General features: G+C 39.8%; 1 protein-coding gene across 2 annotated transcripts in view; it reads left to right on the top strand.

The window, feature by feature from the left end:
* The window catches only part of LOC104323343 (ADP-ribosylation factor-like protein 15), a 250,507-nt gene extending 240,221 nt beyond the window's left edge, over nt 1-10,286 (top strand). For both annotated transcript variants that reach the window (XM_069775218.1, XM_069775217.1), the window contains one exon: nt 7,830-10,286. In XM_069775218.1, coding sequence (XP_069631319.1) covers nt 7,830-7,982 — 153 coding nt within the window. In that variant the 3' untranslated portion in view covers nt 7,983-10,286. The remainder of the gene's footprint in view (nt 1-7,829) is intronic.
* Nucleotides 10,287-14,596: the final 4,310 nt, after the last annotated feature.

Here is a 14,596-nt window from a genome sequence, read left to right as displayed (position 1 = left end):
ACTATTTCCTCCTGGATTAAGGGGGGTATATTCTGCTCTCCATCCCTGCCTTCCAGCTCAGGGGGCAGAGTACCCTGAGGATAACTGGTCTTCCTATTAAAGACTGAGGCAAAGAAGGCATTAAGTACCTCAGCCTTTTCCTCATCTCTGGTTGCTACGTTCCCTTCTGTATCCATTGAAGGATAGATATGCTCCTTGGGATTCTTTTTACTGTTAACATATTTGTAAAAACAGTTTTTGTTTTCTCTTACAATAGCGGCCAGATTGAGTTCTAGCTGAGCTTTTGCCTTTCTAATTTCCTCTCTGCATGACCTAACAAGATCCCTGTACTCTTCCTGAGTTACCCGCCCTTTCTTCCAGAGATGATAAACTCTCCTTTTTTTCTTGACTCCTAGCAAAAGCTCCCTGTTCAGCCAGCTCGGTCGTCTTCCTCGGCAGTTTGACTTGCGGCACATGGGAATAGCCTGGTCCTGAGCCATTAAGATTTCCTTCTTGAAGAATGTCCATCCCTCCTGGACCCCTTTGCCCTTCAGGACTGTCTCCCAAGGGACTCTCTCAACCAGTGCCTTGAAGAGGCCAAAGTTTGCCCTCCAGAAGTCCATAGTGGTGGTTTTGCTGACCAACTTCCTTGCCTCACCAAGAATTGAGAATTCTATCATTTCAAAGTCGCTAAGCCCAAGACAGCTTCCGACCATCACACCTCCCACCAGTCCTTCCCTGTTCGTAAACAGTAGATCTAGCAAGGCTCCTCCCCTGGTTGGCTCACCCACCAGCTGTGTCAGGAAGTTATCGTCTACACACTCCAGGAACCTCCTAGACTGCTTACTCTCTGCTGTGTTGTATTTCCAGCAGATGTCTGGAAAGTTGAAGTCCCCCACAAGAACAAGGGCACACAATTCTGAGACTACTGCCAGCTGCTTGTAGAATGATTCATCCGTCTCTTCAACCTGGTTGGGTGGTCTATAACAGACTCCCAGCACAATATCTGCCTTGTTGGCCTTCCCTCTCATCCTTACCCAGAAGCAGTCCACCTTATCATCACAATCGTGTAGCTCTGTACAGTCAAAACACTCCCTAACATAGATAGCCACCCCACCGCCTCTTCTACCTTGCCTATCCCTTCTGAAGAGCTTGTAGCCATCCATTGCAGCACTCCAGTCATGGGAGTCGTCCCACCATGTTTCCGTGATGGCGACTAAGTCATAGCTATCCTGCTGCACGATGGCTTCCAGCTCCTCCTGTTTATTGCCCATGCTGTGTGCGTTGGCATAGATGCATTTGACCTGGCCTATCAAATCCACCCCCAACATCAGCATGCTGCCCCCAGGCTCATCTCTGGTGCACCTAGTTTTATCCCTTACCCCCTTCAAACCTAGTTTAAAGCCCTCTCTATGAGCCCTGCCATCTCACGAGTGAGGATTCTTTTACCCCTTTGAGATAGCTGGATACCATCTGTCGCTAGCAAGCCTGGTGCCATGTAATCCTCCCCATGATCAAAAAAACCCCAAAATCCCACCGATGGCACCAGCCTCTGAGACACGTATTAATCGGGTGTGTTTTCCTGTTCCTTTCAGTATATTTCCCTGCCACTGAAGGGATTGAAGAAAACACTACCTGTGCTCCCGATCCTTCCACTAATCGTCCCAGTGCCCTGAAGTCCCTTTTGATTGCCTTTGGTTTCCTCTCTGCAATCTCATCACTGCCAACCTGCACAACTAGCAATGGGTAATAATCAGAGGTCCGAACCAGACCAGGGAGTTTCCTGGTAATGTCTTTTACCCGGGCCCCAGGGAGGCAGCAGACTTCCCTGTGGGATGGGTCAGGTCTGCATATTGGGCCCTCTGCCCCCCTCAGAAGGGAGTCGCCTAAGACAATTACCCTCCTTTTTCTTTTTACAGAGGCTGTGAGAATGCATGGGGCTGCCTGACTGAGCCAAGGCACCCCCCTGGATAGGCCTTCATCTACACCCTGATCTTCACTGGCCTGGTCCTCAAGTTCCAGAGCCCCATACCTGTTGTGTAGGGGCAACTGGGAAGGTGAGGGAGACCAGGAGGGGATTCTCCTGCCTCCCCGAGCAGGGACCTGTATCCATTCCCCTCCATCTCTTAGGTCCCCTCCTGTCTGGTGGCAAGAGGGCAGGGGAAGCTCCGCTTCTTGTGGAGCCTCCATCTGCTGCCTCTGCCTCAGGGATGGTAGGGTGTGGGTCCACCAATCTATCTCCCTCTCACACTTCCTGATACTCCTCAACCTTTCCACTTCCTCCTTCAGCTCTACCACCAGGCTGAGCAGATCATCCACCTGGTCACACCTCACACAAGAGGTGTCCCTGCTGCCTTCTGTCATCAGTGATAGACTCAGGCACTCCCTGCAGCCAGAGGCCTGGATAGCTGCATGTTTACATGGGAGCTCCATCTGGGTTGCCACATTTTTCCTAACAATGGCTTTCCCCTGAGTGGCAACCATACCTGGGTCTCCCTCTGGGCCGATGCCCACCACTTGAGTAGCCTTCTTGGGCGAGGGAGAGGGGGGCTTCGCCCTACCTGCACGAACTGCCGCGCCACGCCCTGGTCGCTGGAGCTCCTCAGGGCCGTTTAAATCTCCCGTGGATGCCCCTGGCAATGCCCACGCCGCGTCAGCCTCTCTCACGAGAGCCGCCGGCTCTGGCCGGGTCCCTCCACTCTTCCCCGGCGCTCCTGGGCCTCGGGAACCTCCCTGTCCGCCTCAATCTAGCGCTTAGCCACCCACTTACCGTTACCTCTGCTGGCCTCGCTGCTGACTGAATGCTGACATGTAAAAGCTTTCATCAGGGCCTGGTTACTGAGCTGAAGTAGATCGATTTGGTAACATTGGTTCTATGCTGCTATGCTAATTTACACCAGCTGAGGCCCTGGGCATCAGTCCTTTTATCGTGTCTTGACTTTTCTAGCATGTAGGTTGAGCAACATTTGATAACCATATCCTTAGTGTATTGTGCTAGTAGAATAGGACTTAGAAGGTGGAGTGTGGGAAGAGTGGGAATAACTGCAAATGTGTAGTTAGATTTTATTGACTTCAGAATGTGGCATAAATACAGTGTCAGCTTCTCTATAAAACAAGGCCTCCACGTAGAGTCAAAAGACACTGAGATCCTGTAAAATAGTAAAGAAGTATTAAAATTATGTGGATTTAATTGTTTGTATTTTCTTCTAAGGTTATATCTTAAAAATTTAGCAATCCCAAACTAAACACTTAAAAATGCAAAGCCAGTATGTAAATGTACGTCTAATATGTCAGACATCTGAAGCATGTTTGAATCTTTATATTTTGCTTTGGCATCCATGAACAGACAGAAAGCTTTTCACCATTTATGCAAGAGGAAGACAAAAGAGCTCCTCTTAGGAACGTACCCCTTTTGTACTAGTGCAGTTGAAGGGAGCTGTAAAATAGTTACTGCTGAGTATTTTATTATGCAAGAACTACCTAGGTTAGCATTCAGAGAATTTCAGCTTCCTTCAGACATTTTTGGTGATTAGTGTGCATCCTTGTAGGAAATCTGGTAGGGAACAAGTGTGAATGATGGCCATTGGGGCAGAAAGCAACTATAGAAAAGAAAGGAAAGCAGATGGAGAGCTGAGAGTATTCCAGTGGAAAACTCAACTGTATAAACAGTGTTGGGCATCTGATTGTGTTGGTCTATTTTTGTGTAGTTTTTTTCTCTCTTACATGTAAAAAAGGGTTCCTTTTTAAGTCTGAAAAAACTTACTTGTTTTTAGAACTGAATGACATCTTCTGAGTTAAAGGGGGGAGAAGTTATAGTAAATTGGAAAATATTTGTGTCTGCAAACTTCTTTCTGGAACTTCCAAAGTAGTAGAGCCCGCTTGCAAAGCTCTGGGGTTTAGTAAACTCCATTGTAGTGTGAAGTTTAAATGAGGAAATATAGTAACATACCACACAGTGTCCCTTGGGTTGTGGAAGATCACTTCTGTACTACTTCTGGTTTAGTTATTTATTATTTGTAAGCCAGTTAGTGTTATTCTTCTATATTTGGATTAGAGACAAGTCATCTAGCAAATCTTTTTTCTCTGTAGGTATGAACAAAATAGCTGTAACTTATGTGAATACAAGCACTTGTGCTTTCATGCCATTATCAAAACTTCCCATTTCAAAAGCCACTGCTTAATGATCACTAATTTCAGCATTCATTTAGGGTCTATTAATGCAGATACTCTTAGCTGTTCCTTAGGTGTGGAAAATAATGACAGCACATTGCTGCTTTTGTTACATTTTGATAACACACCAAGAAATAGGAAAAATAAATTTTAATCAATGTTGGACATTGAAAAAAATAATATCTCTGCAAAAATTGTTTTATTAAATCAATTGATGCTGTTTTACTGCTGAAATAGAAATTTAGATATTTAATGCTTGTGCTGGTTTTGGCTGGGATAGAGTTAATTTTCTTCATAGTAGCTAGTATGGGGCTATGGTTTGGATTTGTGGTGGAAACAGTGCTGATAACATACTGATGTTTTAGTTACTGCTGAGCAGTGCTTACACAGAGTCAAGGCCTTTTCTGCTTCTCACACCACCTCACCAGCGAGTAGGCTGGGGGTGCACAAGTTGGGAGGGGACACAGCTGGGGACAGCTGACCCCAGCTGACCAAAGGGATATTCCATACCATATGATGTCATGCTCAGCATATAAAGTTGGGGGGAGAAGAAGGAAGGTGGGGGACATTTGGAGTGATGATGTTTGTCTTCCCAAGTAACCGGTATGTGTGATGGAGCCCTGCTTTCCTGGAGATGGCTGAACACCTGCCTGCCGATGGGAAGTGGGGAATGAATTCCTTGTTTTGCTTTGCTTGCGTGCACAGCTTTTGCTTGACCTATTAAACTGCCTTTATCTCAGCCCATGAGTTTTCTCACTTTTACCCTTCTGATTCTCTCCTCCATCCCACTGTGAGGGAGGTGAGGGAGCAGCTGCGTGGTGCTTAGTTGCTGGCTGGGGTTAAACCACGACAGTGCTTTAAAACCCAAGTACTCTCCTTACAATGTAATGGCCTTTTCCTAATAATTTCTTCATATGGTATAGCCTTAGTTCAAGAGGCTATGTAAATAAGATTGCAGACAGACTTCAGTGAGCTCAAGGGGTTGATGGTAATAGTCTTCCAGTAGAGGGGGTGTGGTGGACATCCTCTGGGTTGTGGGTTGGAAACATCTCAAATTACTCAACTGTATTTGTCAGTTTAACACCAGCAGGCTGCTCCATCAGCTAGCTGCACTGACACCTTGCTTTGTTATGTTTCTGTGGAGCTTTTACTTTCTCCCCTTATTTAGCAGTCAAGGAGGCTGTTACTGAAACAGGTAAGAGAGCTTTCTTACCCTGCTTCTCCAATACTATGATCAGTGCCATTAATTCAATATATTAACTGTTATGGAAATTACACATACCAGCCACCATAACAGGGTTTGACTCTAGGTTTCCATTGAATCAATAAACTGAAAGGAGATTCTTCTATAAAGTCCTTTTTATTAATAGCGCTACAACTCGAGCTGGGTGCCTCCGAAGAGGGACCTCAAACAAAGAAATCCCTGGGCAATTATACCCTTACAATCTAAATTCCCCACCCCTCATGCGACAGTTTGAACTAGTAGTAATATTAGGGTCTGGGGTCTTCCTGTTCTTCATTGGGTCCTTTCATTGTCTCTAGGCGGGCCGTTTCTTTTCTTATCTCTAAGGTTGCAGCTTCTGTTAATGAATGTGGCTTCCTCATCTTCTGGCTTGAACCATCTCTGGGCCCTTCTTTTACTTGACTAGGTAAAAGTTCAACATATCTAGGTGAAAGCTCACAGCTCGCAACCTAAGGTTTCGGCAAATTTAGCTACTAATGCTAAGCAAGTTACGCTAAACAAGTTCTATATAGGTAGTATACCAAATCGCACAACATAATGAGGGTAAATTCAGTTTGGTGTCACTTCAGCTGCAGGAGACATTGCAGTATATCCCTTATAGAGATTAGTATTTAGGTTCTGATCACATATAACCATGCTAATATTTCAGATACTAATATGGCACTGAGATAGCAATACTAAAAAGTAAGTATGCTAATATTAAAATACTGGTTCTTGAAGTCCCGTTTATTTCAACTTGTGTGTTTTCTGAAATTTGTTTGAGGGGAAGTGAATGTCAAGTACCGCGCTTAATTTTCAAATGTTTGCATGTTGTTGTTGATACAGTTCTGCTTTGTTGGAAAGCGATTTTAAAAGGTTTCGCCTGTATCTTAGCTGCGGGAAGCAGAAGTTCCCATCTCAAACCCACCATTTTTTTCTGATATTTGTTACTAGAAGCTCTGCTTGAAATTCCTTTCTAAAAAAATAAGAAACCCTTCCTGACACATTGTCACAGTTGAATTCTGATTTATGTGAGTTGATACAACTACAGTCGGTTTCTTCTATTAGAATACATTATTAGATAAACAAAACTGTTGTATAGACACTATAAGAGCTGCATAGAGATGTTGCAGCTTGTTTGGGCTTTGGAAGCCTTTTTTTTTTTTTCCCTTGCACAGTGTGGCTCCAGTTGCCTGTCTAGGGCCTCTACTGCCTATCACAATATGAGTAACTGTTCCTGTTGTTTTGCATATTTGTGGCTCAGTCTGTGGTAAAAGAAAATTAAGAATATTTGGCAATAATTACAAGGAACAAGAATATGTAAACTAAGTCAGCACTAAATATTTCTGTTGGTATGTTGACAATAGCAAGTATTGATGGATATAATTTTGGATGTAAAAACTAAATGTCTGTTTTGACAAGTCAAACAGGAGTAGACTTTTGGATCAAATACTATCAAAGACTAAAATTTTTATGAAAATGGTAATCTGTGGACCAAAATAACCTCCAAACTGCTGTCTTCTCCTAAGAGGCATTAATAGGATCACAAATATGTTTTTATATTATACTTGCTATTTTGAAAAGTGATTGGAGTATACTACTAAATTAAAATCTTTTCTTTCTCAGTCTTTCTGTGGGTCTGTGTTTCTGCCTTGACAGTTGGTGTAATTACCGTCAGTGACGATTGGTCTTTCCAAGAAACTGCATCTTCCTCAGTTATTTTGTCAAAGGCTTATAGTCACCTTAAAACTTGCAATTCTATATTGCATCATATTCTTATGCCTCCTTGCTGCATGGTTGCTTCAGAAATAAAAATGGAATTAGTTTAATTAAAAGGCTTCCTTCTTTGTAGGCATTATTAGGTATTGTTAATAAGCAGCTGAAGTCTGCTGGAACATGCTGGATTTTGAACAAAGACCATCATAGAAAAACATCATGTCTCACATAATACTTATTACTACTCTAATCACATTAGTGTGCTAGTCTTCTATGTTTAATTTAAAAAACAAAATTAATTTAAGAAACAAATTCTGCATCTTAAGTGTTTACCAATAAGAATATGATGAAACATACAGCTTTAACATTGAATTACAAATGTAACCTAAAATTTCTTAGTTACTTTTGCTGGTTTGGCTATGTTTTTGAACACTTGTTTCATGTGCTTTGCTCTTTGCCTTAAGTTCGTATAATTCTTCCCCAGACCTCCCATGCTGTTAAATGTATGGGTAGAATGGTAGCTTCCAAGCAGGTCACTCACCCCTAAAGAAAACACTTTCAGATCACATCATATAACCTGTATTATAAGAACAGCTGTGGGCAAGATTCTAAAAATTAGTATCCTGATCTTTTTACATGTTGTTTTTTGATGTTTTGGGTGGTACTTTTTTTTTTTTTTTAGATGAGAGACATTGTGTTGTCATTATAATATTAATACATTGGTGTCTCTTTTTCTTAATAGATCAAAAAATATTTTGAACTTGAGCCACTTGCACATGGAAAGCGCTGGATTCTTAAACCCTGCTCCTTGGATGATATGGAGGCAGTAAAAGACAGCTTCTCCATTCTTATAAATTTGTTAGAAGAGAGAGACTTCGAACCTTCAGGAATGTGAAACACAAGAGAAGAGTGGTTCTCCAGGCATCACTGTACCTGCTCATTCTGCTCACAGCTTAATTATGGTGTGGTATTAAGATTGTGCTGTGATATGTTGTTCATACACAGTGCAGAATGTCCTTTTGTTAAAATAAATATTCTGTGAATCAGGTACACAGCTATTTCCAGTAAAGTTGTCTACACTACTGAAATAGGGAGTTCCTCTTGGTTTACCACTAGTTCTGCATACTACATGTTGCTTTCTTGTGTTACCATCATCCTTGATAGGAAATTTTGCACGCACAAAAATAACATAGTCTGCAAAGGAGGAATTCTAACTGATACCTTGTTTTTTAAAAAATAACTAATGTCTTAAGGATTTGTGAGACTAATTTGTATTAGCTTGTTTACTGACCCTGCAGTCTGGAAAGCACAGCCACTGAGAACCTTAATAGGATACCTTAAAGGCAAGGAGTTTCATGTTAATGCAAAGGTTAGTCTGAAGTTTTACTAAATGAAAACACAATTGATGTGTTAGTTGATTCCTCTTCTAAAGTCACTGCATAACCTTGTCAAAGGCAGAACCATTATTTTGCTGGAATTTTCCTGAAAGGGAAATTAGCACACAGATGTGTGTGGGTAACAGTATTTGTGAATAGGTGGCATAAGCAGGTGGTCTAAGTAACAATATTTTTAGAAAATGCACAAAAATTGCATAAAGTAATAATTTTCATTGAAAGTAGTTTTCCATAATAGAAACAAAGCAAATATCTGTTAATTCAGCTGTGGAGGCTTTATTACTAGTTAGAAGTGTGACTGATATTAAATAAGGATTGCCTCCTGTATCACTCACTCACAGAATACTACTGTTATTGCAACAGTGCCAAGGCATCTATACCATAATTAAGGACCTTCCAGTGTTTGTACTATAAGCTTCTCTTTTCAAGGGATTATAACTTGTTCTTTCAAACTTCCTCTAGGCTAAATGTTATAAAGACAAAAATGTATTCATTGGAAACAACATTTGTAATACATTTGGAAAAATCCCATTTGGTTCCAGTAACACAGTGCATATTTCCTCTTTCCAAGTTTTCCGCATTGTAGGTTTGCAGGGTTTTTACTGCCTTTTGTTGATTTTTAAAACCTTATAAACCAATTTCATCTGTTAAAGAAACATGCCAGGTCACTGGTTCACCATTAAGTCAGTCACAACAGGGTATGTGCAGATCAGTAACTGGAGTGGTGCACACCTTGAATGTCGTGCCTTGTGCATTCAGCTACCCTTGTGCATGAGTGTCTGCAAACACAAACTGTAGTGATGTGTCAGTGGTTCCTCATCAATTCTGCTTGTATTTTGAAACTTGTAACTCCTTTTTCAGAGCTTTAAGCAACATATCTTTCCACTCTGAGCATTTATTTTTTAAGTTTAAAGTTTATTGTAGTTTCTCTCTAGTTTATTTGGGAATAAGAATATAGAAAGGATCAGCTTTTAAAGGTTTATAAAAGCCATTTCTCTACTACTTGCAATTGTACTCTTTGTTAAACGAAATATTTTTATAAGGTTTTTTTGTTTACTTTTAAGTTTCCACAGATTGGAAAACTGGTAAGCTCCTTGTTTAATTTTGTGATAGAATAGGCAGGAAGCCTGAAGGGCATCTCTTCTTGCTTTGTTTTTCTTCTCTTTCCTGCCAGGTCAGTCGCCTCACTCATACTCTTGGAAATACCCAAGAACTGGAACTGTTCATTTTAAAATACAGAGAGGAGCCCTATGTTGGTTCCAGTTCTCTCTGCACAGTTTAGATGGGACCCAGCTGCCCATCAGTTTCTCTTGTATGGGTTAAGGAGGCTCCTTTCCCTGGATTTAAAGAGGAACTGGATCTGATTTACAGTTCCAAACTCTCTCTCTTAACCAACATGAGCTTAGAGGTTACAGAGTCCCCAGATTTCCACAAGGTCTCTGGATTTCTGTCCTGTTTAGGGACAATGACAAATAAGAAGTGGTGGGGAGGAGTGAGTAAATTATTTCCCAGAGAAGGCAGGCAGTTTAGGGAGGTAAAAAGGGATTCAGAGCTTTTACTGCTTTTTCATTGAGCATTAGTTAGAAGATGAGAGATACATTTTTTTTCACTGTTTTTCCCCTTCTTTCCCATATGTTATAGACCAAAAGGTATAACAAGTGAAAATAAGCCCAACTGTATTGCATTCTTGGAGCTATACTTGTACCATCAGTAAGTCTGGTCCAAAGACGTTAGAGTTTCCGAGTTATATTTTTGGTCGTGATTTCCCAACTATGCACTGTTGGAAGGTGCTACATGACTAACATTGTCCTGATCCGATGTCGGGGAAGGTTTTGATATGATCCCAAGAGCGAGATTAAGACACAAACGAGGTCAAATGCCGTATAGTCGAAATAGGTTTTATTATCAAAAGTGGAAAATGGTTGCGCTAGGATAGAATGGAAGAAAAGGTAGAAATTAAGCAAGCAGTTGGGATAGGATTGCCAGGATAGTCACCACCACAGATCCAGTGGCGTCCCGTTGGTCCTCAGTCTTCAATTCTTTGGTGGTGAAGAAGGCCCCCACAGCTTGTCTCTATGAGTTTTTTATAGGGCATATTTTAATGATGTCATGCACTGCAGGTTTCGTCCATCACAGGACCTTCCCGTGATCAACACCCGAAACCAGTATCTTATCAGCTCCAGCCCCGTTTCCTCCTCTGGATGCCTCAATGGCCTGGTAATCGTCCTTATCGACAGAGGAGTGTCCTGCTTAAACAGGCCATCTTAGAGACAAAGGGCTCAAGATAAGCAGTTCACAGTTCCTTGAGATGATGGTCTAGTCCCCCACACCTGACAATCTTTGAGGCAAATGGTTCAGGATAAGAATCCAGTCTCTTACAAACTTACAAAAGGCCCAACTAGTCAATGAGAATATGGCTTTGGCATGCATCAGTGTCCACTTAGACTAGGGCCTTTTGATGCTTAATGCTTTTTCTTTAGAAAAATGCCAACTGCACAGGAGCAGTGATTATTCTTTTTCCAAAATGATTTTGAATATGCTTTTTCTTACTAATATAGTGATCATTCCTCACCACAGGTTGAAACAATACCGCATAGCTGCTTAAGGCTAAGACCAATGCTTAACTTTACTTTGAATGCTTAACTTTACTTTGAATGTAGTTCTTCTGTGGTTTTCTGTTGTGGATGGACTTAATGGATGTGTACCTTTTTAACATGTATAAACACCTTCATTTTTTTATGGAGGGATTAAAAATGTTCATAGCAGCTCATGTCACACTTCCTTGTCTAAATGTTCTTGAATGTTCCGGCTATGGTAGAATATGTAAGCACCATGCAGTTTTTATTCAGATGACCAATTTCAATTGCTTCTTTTTTTAAAAACTTTTCACATGTGTTCATCATTTAGAAGAAATAAACTTGGGCAGTAGGCTCTACTTTATATGCAAGTTCATTAAGGAGTGAACATTGTCTTTTTAAAAAAGATATTGTGTTTTAATGTTCTTTAGACATTCGTTAAATTACTTTGTGTGTGTATGTGCCCACATTGGGCTTCTTCTCAGACCTGTGGCTGTCTGCAGTGTCACACCTGTCAGAATGAAAACATTATCAATCAGTATCCAACAACAGCTGGTTTTGACAAGCTTCTGTCTGCTGCCTAATGCTTTACAACTTGTCAATAAGACTTCTTTGTCTACCCACTCTGAGCTGGTAATCTTATTGCTTCCATGTTGTGTCCTGTACTTGTACTTCTAGCATTTGTATGGATAAAAGTTAAATCTTAGTGGGGTTTTTATATTCTTTCTTGCTGTATAATGCTCCATATGTATCTTAGCTTGCCTCTTCAAATGCGCTATACAAAAATCTGTGATTTATTATTTTAGTTAACTTCTTGCATTTCATTATATTTATAGAAGTTGCAGATTTTTGTACCATATTAGTTAATACAGTTGCCTTTTTGTAATGGCAATTAATTTATATTACAAAAGTTTGTATCTTTACTGTAGTTAAAAGTATTAGTTAACTGCCATATTATCTTGACTTTATACTAAAAATACAGTGTCTATACACAGAAGCTGGCCCATTCAAGTGGACAACTGCTGACATGAGGAACTTGTACTGTTTGTGATTTATACATGATTTCCACTATAAAAAAAAAAAGAAAAGAAAAGAAAAGAAAAGAAAAGAAAAGAAACACTGTGTAGACTTGAGTTGCTAAATTTGGATTTCTTGAGTAGTGGCCAGTTTGGGAGCATGGCGTATTACCTTGATTTGGAATCTTCAAAATAAATTATTTACTCCTAGATAAAAACAAATATTACTGTATAAGCATTGCTAAATTATACATAGCTACACATTTGCGCATATATATATATATAAAAAAAAATAGAAACTTCAAAAAAATTGGCTGATTTATTTCCACAGCAAGATGTTGTTACTCCAGAAACATATCTGAAAGATATTGCAGGTTTATTGCTGGAACAGAGGTTGGAATAATCTTTATACAATTATTCCATAATGTTAAACTGGGGGACATGTTTATATGACTAGAAATTATTTTTTAATTAAATGACACAGCAAAGTACATATACCAAAAAAATGCTACAGAAGTTGAGCAAAGGAAAATACTATGAGAAAAATAAAAGCTTGCTGAGACAACTTAATGTTATCTTATCAAACACTGTTTGAGTAGAAGAGATTCTCTCAACACAAGTTGTAACAGCTAATGGAAGTACAGCACTGCTGAGCTGGACTGGAGTTGCTGATTCAGCTCCTGAGGTATGCTTTTTTTCATTTTATTATTTTTAAAGCTGCCTCTTACCGAGACTGAGATAGAAATGAAAGATTTGTAAACTTGGAATATTTTCTTCATTCTTTTGTTTCATATAAATAGGAACTGAAAAAATCTGCTAATCATGCCTCATTTGATAGCTCTTGAAAGAATTTTCATTAGCCCTTTGACCTAATAGTTCAAACAAATAAAAACATCTGTTTGTGTCAGCTGTAGGGTTAGTCATCCAGGGCCTAGGTTAACATGGGGATGAGAGAGAGTCCCATATCCTATGTGAAAACAAAAACCATACCCTTTTCAGTATCTGCAGTTGAAAAGAACCCCTGAAATCAAGTAGGGCTGCTGAATTCTGTTAGGTGAAGAGACTGAAAAAGATCATTACCCTTCTCAATCCTCAGCCCTCATGGGTGAACTAACTTAATTGTGTGGGTTGGACTGAAGATCAGGTCTAATTTAACTAGTTATGAGACATTTATGCTTAATACTAGCTGCTTATATTTTAGCTTTTATCACATCTATATTTAGAGAAGCAGAAGTATGCTGTATAGTACTTGTTCATTCACCAGATTTCATAGGAAAATGTAATATGTGGTATTCTGGTGGGTTTTGATGGAATATATTCAGGACAGCCTCATTTGTGGAGTGTATATTTGTGCATCAAGCATGTTGAGCACTTCCATTTATGATGTCTTAAATATGCCTTCATTTTTGAATCACTGAAACTGTCTAGAAAAGGCAGATGTTCAAATGTGAATATTGGTGCTAACAGTAGTCTGTGCAGCTCCAGTTTTCTATGGCAATGAGGTGGGGAGAACAGAAGGGACAGATTTTAATCATCTGGTTGTCCAGTGTTTAGCAAAAGGTCCTGTGCTGGTTTGGGATAATTATGGAAAATTAAGAATTGAGGGTATGAAGAGGAGGGATAACAGATAATCCATGCCCAGCCATACTGTTTTTATGGGAATGGAGGGACTCATTGCCTGAAAATAGCCTGGTTTTGGTAAGGAGCATATTTGTAATAAAAAGCTATTATATAGTGTAATTTCTAAGCACAGAAACATTTACTCTCATATGAAAAATCTATATTTATATTTGAGAGCCTGCCCACATGCTAATAAGAGGCATGAAATGTAGCTTTCTGTTATGCTTGTGTGCAACATAAGGAAAGTGATTCACAATTAATTTTCTCAATTCTCACTATTTGCTTGTGAGATAAAACTGACAAAAAAATAAAACCAGAAATCACAGGACTTCTTTTTTACCTGTCACCTTGAAATAGTGAAATGCTGTTGTTCATTTTTATCATTATGCCATGTAACTATAATTTATTGCATTTCAGTGTGCATTGGAAAGTATTTGCGTGTATTAAGTAAAACAAGACAAAAATAAATCCTTTTGTGGTTTGGCAGCTTTCATGTATGAAGAACTGCCCTCTTTCTAAGGAGACATTTACCATTGGAGTACAGAAGTCTCATATTATAGCTTTTTTATCAATTGCCACTAACTGAAATGTTAAATCATGGAAATCCCAAACAAAAGATCTGGTACTGTCTAAATGCTATAAGTATCTTGCATAGTCCCAAAGACAGTGTGGAGGAGAGAGCAAAATCATGACTTGCATATACATGTTTTGAAACCAAACCAAGTTTAATGGCCAATCACACGACAAAGTACTTGGTATTTTAACAATGTGACAGTGTTGGATTTGGAAGGTTGATAGATTTTTTTCAGGATCAAAAGGGCATTTTGTAAAAAGTTTAATTTTATGGTAGGTTACATTTTGGGCCTGTCAACTTTCACACAGTCCCTTTAAAGCAGCAATTCC

The sequence above is a fragment of the Haliaeetus albicilla genome, chromosome W (genome assembly GCF_947461875.1).
Source record: "Haliaeetus albicilla chromosome W, bHalAlb1.1, whole genome shotgun sequence".
Classification (NCBI taxonomy): domain Eukaryota; kingdom Metazoa; phylum Chordata; class Aves; order Accipitriformes; family Accipitridae; genus Haliaeetus; species Haliaeetus albicilla.
The sequence above is the reverse complement of the archived record's forward strand: the minus strand, read 5'-3'. Positions and strand labels throughout refer to the sequence as shown.